This window comes from Taudactylus pleione, unplaced genomic scaffold (assembly GCF_031769625.1).
Source record: "Taudactylus pleione unplaced genomic scaffold, aTauple2 ptg000574l, whole genome shotgun sequence".
Classification (NCBI taxonomy): domain Eukaryota; kingdom Metazoa; phylum Chordata; class Amphibia; order Anura; family Myobatrachidae; genus Taudactylus; species Taudactylus pleione.
Genome location: NW_028284976.1, coordinates 733,956 through 741,730, shown reverse-complemented (window position 1 = coordinate 741,730; position 7,775 = coordinate 733,956). Strand labels below are relative to the sequence as shown.

General features: G+C 40.6%; 1 protein-coding gene across 1 annotated transcript in view; it reads right to left on the bottom strand.

The window, feature by feature from the left end:
• Nucleotides 1–548: 548 nt before the first annotated feature.
• The window catches only part of LOC148481540 (alcohol dehydrogenase 1-like), a 118,907-nt gene continuing 111,680 nt past the window's right edge, over nt 549–7,775 (bottom strand). Inside the window, exons 8-10 of the mRNA XM_088453269.1 lie at nt 5,456–5,591; nt 2,317–2,455; nt 549–573 (exon numbers count right to left, since the gene is read on the bottom strand). Of these exons, the coding sequence (XP_088309395.1) occupies nt 549–573; nt 2,317–2,455; nt 5,456–5,591 (300 nt within the window). The remainder of the gene's footprint in view (nt 574–2,316; nt 2,456–5,455; nt 5,592–7,775) is intronic.

Genomic DNA, 7,775 nt, shown 5'->3' with positions numbered 1-7,775 from the left:
TTGGTAATTATTTATTTTTTTATGTTATGATACATAGAAATGGTACACATAAATCACATAAAATATTTGTATTGGAAAATATAGAAGTTTTTTGGGAGACTGAGATTAATCATAATTATTTTGTGAACTATAAAGTAATTCTTAGCAAATTGACAGTTTACTGTATTTCTACTAGCAGTTGAAATGAGTAAGTACAAAACACTTATCAGAAAGTATGTGCATAAAAGTCTTTTTTAACATTTAAACTGATTGATCAGCATCATAGTGAATTTAGTAGGCTGTAGGAACACAATTAGACACTTAAATTTATTGCATCTGTGCATAAAGCCTCGAGTTTTAAATGGAAGGTCTTGCATTTACAGCTTACCAGCAAATGTGTTAAACAATTCTGCTAACACACCACGATTTAAAAAAATTTGTAAAAAAAAGAAAAGAAAAATCACTGAAAAATTTGTTATATACATTTAAAAAAAATACTTCCACCAATGCTTTTTTTCATTTCAACCTCAGAATAATCGATACACATTTCAGCTGAAAATTGGAGACTTTTAGAATTGCAGCACCGTGCGTATGCTGTCGACATAAAAGAAAAAAATATAAGTTTGTAGACATTCAAAGAAAACCAGTAGAATATGACAGACTAGAGGATGTTGTGTATTAGGTTATTTTAACTTGACGATTAGCTAAGTTTTATATTATACAAAAAATATTTGCTTGTAAAAGAAGTATGGCTGACTTGCATGCTCAATCAGCCCCATAGCTTTTAGTTTAGGCATACCCACTAGTATACATCTGTCGTGTGTATTGCGCTGGTGTTACATTCAGTAGCAGCTCCAAAGTTGAAATAGGGGAACCACACCAACTGCCATTTCAAACGCTGCCAAACATAGATGGATGGGACTCACTGGCAGTTGAAGTAGTTCCCCAATTCAATTTTGAACTGTTCTGCAACCCCACCCCTGGAGCCACCACTGGTTACATTGCAACATTGCAGCTTGGTCTTAATAACACTTCTTGCTTCATTCAATGTATTTAACTTGAGTGGCTTTCACTGACCTCCAATAAAAGTAGAAATGCTATTTAAGAGCATGACAACTTCCAGTTTCATTTTACATAATTAAATACAGTATTACTACATCTCGCTACGATAGATAAGTTTTACCATTTTTAAATATTTTGTAAACAAAATTTATGGAAATATTATAAAATTTAAAAATGAATTCTAGCCAAAGTTACTTGTATTTGACATAGTAAGTTAATGTTTCTTTAAATTTCCATTTAAAATACTTGAAATTACTATTTGCCATTTTCAAAACACAAATGTAACAGACATTGGGCCTGGTTCAAAGGTGGACACAAAGCTCGTCACTGTACAGTGCACACAGGCCCCTTCGAGGGCGTTAATACACTCCTGACCTAGAGCCTAGAGTCTAAAGGCTGAATTAAATTAGATATGGTAATTTACTGTGTATGGAAAAGGGTGGTAGCCTCAGGCTTTAACACCTGGGGCTATTCAATTACAGCCCTTTTTCCTTGCATGATAAATTACCTGCTAAATTACATTAACCCATATTAAATGGGATAAGTTCCTGGCACAATGGGTTAACACATTTGTGGCACCCACAATCAGGGAATTTAACTGCAGCCTGCAGGGTTGGTCGCGGGCTATAACTGAATAGGCCCAGAAGATTATGTAGCCTGCTGTAATTAACTGCAGCTAATTGAATCTGGCCCTACGATTTGACAATGTCCTTTCTTCACGTGACCACACCCCACCCAGTAAATGCCCCATATCCAAATGTTGGAATGTTAGGAATTATGATAAAACTACAATAAATGATGTCCCTGAGAGTTTAGGTGCATATCCACTTCCCGACTATGGAAAGACAGTACGATTACGACATCATAATCGTACAGTCATTCCTGATCCCCTGTAGTGCCTACACTGAACAATATGTCATTTGGTGTAGGTACCCTCCCTCCTCCCTAAACATGGCCAATCTGCTGTTATCAGCAGATTGACCGGCATGTTCAGGCGATGATTGATGTCGGAAACAACCAGCGGGAGCGCGCATCACTGGTCATTTTCGACATTATAGTGCACGATTTGTGCACAATTAATGAGCGATTGAACGATTACGATGTCGTAATCATTCAATCGCTCATTAAGTTGTCTAATGGATACACGCTTTAAACGTAGGTTCAGTACTAAATGAGGTCTTTAATATACAGTATATTCAGCTTATATGTAAAATACTACAATGTACTAATTTTATACTATTTTATATACTTATCTCTTACATACAAAAAACATACCTTTTCCCTTGGCGCAGAAGTTCAAACCCTTTATTTATTTCATTAAAAGGCAATTTGTGAGACAGCAATCTATCCACCTTAAATTTGCCTGCCATCAGATCTGAAACTAGTTTAGGAACACAGTCTTTGCTCTTATAACCTGAAAATAAAATACAATAAAGGTAATTTGTGAAGATGGAGTGAAAGGCCAGCTACTAATGATGACTGAATGCAAAAGTATGCAGGTCAAAGACTGTATAGCTTAATCAACATCTTGGGCCACCCATCTGACCATCAGATGCAATTTAAAAAAGGACAGGAGTAGTGCATGAACAAATGCTCTCTTTTCACTTAAATACGTAATATTAACACTTACATACTGTAAAAGCTTCAAAATGATAGAGCACCTATTGCATTAGTGAGTGAAGGTGTGATATGCTAAAGTGTTTAAGGAGTATGCCTTTACCGTGAGGCCTTACAACAGACAATTACTGTACATGGCCCAGAGTGGGTACTGTAATCATGCAGTGTAGGGAACACAAATATCAGAGTAGCCATGAAGTTGGCCTCGTGGCTAACCATGTATTTGCAAATGCATGCAACAAATATCTCTAAATTCCTATAGTTTTCAAGTTTTGTTGCAGGTACAATTTAGTGTGCTGGGGGACACCCCCCTATTTTTTTGGTTTACTATGACCCCTACCTTTCATGTACCTGAAGAGTATTGCCAAATTGATTTGAGTAGCTTCAATTTTGTTATGTTTAGTCTTCCTACAAGTCCGATCTCGGATGTAAAAAAACAGAACTTGAGTACTTTTGATTGCATGTAAGTCCCTTGCTCGTGATTTCAGGTGCTACAATTGGTCACGATTGACTGAAAATTAATTATTGATGCTAATATCACTATAGGAACAAAAACAGGTAAGGTTAGTTAGCACTGAATGGTGATGTAGGGTGTAGTTATTTGTAAAAGGTGATTGAAATACCATAACCAATTAAATATTTTTCTATACTGAGGAGCATAATAATTTATTCAAAATACACCAGGACCTTAATAACAGTTAAAATTGGGCACTGTGATAGATATGGGTAATAGGGTGATTCTATTGTGTGATGCTCTGGACATTTATATACATTCAAGTGTGTGAACTATTTCTTTACCACATATGTTTTTTTTCTGGGGTTCGAGTCTTAAATATTTTATTGGTAGAAAATATACATCAGAAAACATTTCACTACTGTAAATTGTTCATTGTGGAATTTTTGCATGATGTACGATACTCTATGAATCGAAAGCTTGAACCATGTCCAATCTATAATGATAACCTATGTTTAGATACTACTTTTCACTAATTTGGAAAGTAGGATTAATAATGAAGCATAAAAACACAAGGTATTTGTTTGTAGTAATTATAAATAAATACAATATACTTATATTCTTTTAGTTTACCTTATTGTAATTTTAAGGAAAAAAACTAATTTCTTGAGGTTTTTAGGAGAAGAGATATATTTTAAAAAAGCACCTTGAAGTGTAGTGGACACAACATCTAGATGTACAGTACTGATCCAAAACTAAGATGTCTGTGCTTTGTAAGTGACCTCTGGCAGTACAAATTACATTTTTGCTTTGTGCATTACTTGGGAATTGGTAAATTATTTTAACATGAAAAGCCTCATTGAGATTTGTTTGACATGATATTTAGCAGCAAATATATACTATGTAGACAAAAGTGATTGCACACCCCTGCGCAAGCGAAATGGTCCCATGCATACCATTGTACATAAGTTCCATATAGCTACTATATGTGGTGGTTTTGGCAGGAACACTTCATAGGGAGGTCCATGCACTTGCAGTTTTAGTGAAACAACAAATGTTTTCATCAGGGTGACAGGGTGACAATGTCACCTGTCATGAATACAGGGCGACACTGGACAAGTATACAGAAAATTCTGTGACCCAGATGGACTGGCCAGCTCAAAATCCAGATCTTAACCCCAGTGAGAACCTCTGGGATGAAATGGAGCGATGGGTGCGTGCTAGGCCAACTCGACCTTCTTCAGTGTCACAAGTGGTCACTGTACTTATGGCGTAAGGGCAAAACATACCGCCTGCTGTTGTCCAGGAACTTGTGATTCAATAAAAAATGTCCCACAATGGAGCATCCAAAGTTTAAATAGTTCAACTTGTTAAATAAAGTCTTACTCTGAATGATGCAAAAGTTTTCTATTTGCTTTTGAGAGTGAAAAACTACCAGAAGAAAAGTGGAAAAAGGAAATAAAGTCCAATACTGCAATTTTTGCATCATTCAGAGTAAGACTTTATTCAACAAGTTGAACTATTTATATTGTGGATGCGCCATTGTGGAACTTTTTTAATTAATTGTATTTATTTTATGGAGGTAAAGGTGGAGGCTCCATTTTGTCTTTCACAGGCTGCAATCACAGGTGTTTGCGCAGATTTTAATAACCTTTTTTTGTTATAGTCCAGGAACTTGTGAACAGTTTGCCAAGAAGGGTGTCTGTGGTAATCACTGCACGTGATGGACCAATAAAGTACTGACGTCAATAAAATCCTGTTCATCTTTTTGCTGTCAGTGTCCAATCACTTTTGTCTACATAGTGTACTACACAGAGTTATTGGGAGGAATTACCCTTCTATGGGGCTGCATCAGTCATTTCATGATACAACCTTGTTTACCTGTTTATTAAAGAGGGTAAAACATAACCTTGTTGCCCTTGTTGCCTTAAACTCTCACACTTTTTAAACTCGGCCAATGGAATAGAGTCAGAGAACATGCAAACTCGTGTGTTTTTCAGACTCAGAAAACTCTCATGATTTAAACTGTCATCCAGATGTTTTCCCATTTTGAAAAACAACTTGACCAATGTAATAGTGTGAGAGTTTGCTGCTAAACTCTCACACTTTCTAAACACTCACCCTATTATATTTGGCCCAATGTCTGTGCAAGTGTCTAGGTAGACGAGCAATTATGTGTGAGGTGCACATGGCTAAGAATTATAGTGTAAGTAGAAGGCACGTGCTGTTTTGTGGTAAGTGTCTGATCTCATTTGCTGTGAAAAAAATATTAGGGTTAATTGCAAAAAAATTCTGTGACAAATATACTGTAACATTTGTCATTTACAATTCACTATTACATACCTCCAAATATAGCTCCTTTTAAAGTACGTCCTGTGAGAACCAGCATTGGATCAAATGAGATTGTTGATTGTGAAGGAGCCACTCCAACAATAACTGTTGTTCCACCACTGAAGTGACTAGATTGAAGCGCAGAAACCTGCATAAATACACAGAGAAAAAGTTTGGTTCTTGCTACTTTGATTATTTAGGGTTCTGGTTTGAAATATAAAGTCTGTTTGAAATATAAAAGTTAAGACAGCAAAATAAACTTTGTGTCCCCCTATATTTATTCTAACTACAGGAAAAGGGTACAAGAGAGTGTTTATAAGGAGTATATGGGGTAAATTTACTAAAGTGAGAGTTTTTAGAAGTGAGTTTTAAAAGTGATGTTGCCCATAGCAACCAATCAGATTCTAGCTAGTATCTTCTAGAAGGTGCTATTTAGATGTTAAGTAGAATCTGATTGGTTGCTATGGGCAATATCAGTTTTAAAACTCACTTCTAAAAACTCTCACTTTAGTAAATTTACCCCTATGTGTCATTTGCTTCTGTGAATTATCTACCCAAGACAACTCTAAGACAGGTTGCTGTATACTGCATTTGTAGAACCTGTTCTGAGACATATTAAATACGAGTGTGTAGCCAAATTTTCCCTATTGTATTTCTTAATTTCTAATTTAAAATACATAATTATTATGTGGATTGCCGTGTCTTACATAAACAGAAGTAATGCAAAAACATGCAAAATACTTTATTATTATTATTATTATTATTATTATTAATAATAATAATAATAATAATAATAATAATAATATAATATTCCATATGAAACATTGCATAACATGGAATATATGCTATAGAGCAGCGTCAGCTGAACCCAAAGGTTTGGTGCCATTGTTGACAATAGGGAGGAGATGATAGTATAAGTGATGAAGAGAAAAGCACACGGTAGAGAGTCCTGCTCTTGAGAGCTTACAATCTAATGGGGAAGGGCAGATATACAGTGGTGACCCAGAGGGGAGAGACAGTGAGCGAGGAGTTTACAGTGGTGTCTTTTAATAAAAACTGGAAGGCTTAATAAAAGAAATTGGTTTTGAGAGCTATTTCTAGCTTTAGAGATAGGAGGAGAGTCTGATGGGGAGAGAGAGACAGTGGGCCTGTTTCAGACCGGGTTGATGGTGGCCCACAGCGCATGCGCACACGATGGAGTCATAGTAATCCTGCTCAGTACGAGAGGAACCGCAGGTTCAGACATTTGGTGTATGTGCTTGACTGAGGAGCCAATGGGGCAAAGCTACCATCTGTGGGATTATGACTGAACGCCTCTAAGTCAGAATCCCCCCTAAGCGCGACGATACCGCAGTGCCGGTTGGCCTGGGATAGCCGGGCCCGTCCCCCCGGGGGCCACGGACCGGAGCGCGGATGGAAGTTGGCCGCCTCTCTCCCGTAGTGCATCGCATGTTCGCTGGGCACCCGGTGCTAAATCATGCGTAGACGACCTGATTCTGGGTCAGGGTTTCGTGCGTAGCAGAGCAGCTCTCTCGCTGCGATCTATTGAAAGTCATCCCTCGAGCCAAGCTTTTGTTGACTCCAGGCAGGGGCGGCCACGCGGGGTGTCCCACGCGTGCCGCACACCCGATGACTCCTGCCCCGGCCGGCCCGGCTTGGCCCGGGGAGGAGGGTCCCGCCGGTGACCGAAAAAAAAAAAACCAAGTCCTTCCGCCCGGACTTGGCCGGCGCCCCTCACCCGGGCGCGGCGCCGGGGACCCCGTGGAGGGCGGGATAGGGGCGCCCCCAGCGTCCGCCTTCCCTGGGCTTAACGGTCGGCTGGGCCACCCCGTCCCCGGGCTTAAGGGCCGGCGAGGGGGGCGAGGGCGAAGGCTCTCGGGCAACGCGTTCTCCCCCTCCGAGAACTTGGCCGGAGCCGGTCAGAAGGGCGCCATCGCCGGCGCCTCCGGCGCCGCGGAGGACGGAATGGATCATCCCCAGGGTCCCGCTCCCGCCCGGGGAAGGTCCCTGCCGGGCTTAACGGTCGGAAAATGGCGGTCGCCGTGGGGGGGGACTCCCCATCCCCGGGCTTAAGGGCCGGAGGGAAGGGCGAGGGCTCTCGGACGCGATCCACCCCTCCGAGAACTTGGCCGGCACCGGTCGGCCGGGCGCCGGCGCCCCCGTCACCCCGGAGGCCGGGAGGGTTCGTCCCCCGGATCCCGCTCCCGCCCTTGGCAGGTCCTTGCCCGGGCTTAACGGTCAGAGAATGGCGGTCGCCACGGGGGGGACTCCCCATCCCCGGGCTTAAGGGCCGGAGGGGAGGGCGAAGGCTCAGTCGGTCCTCCCTGAACTT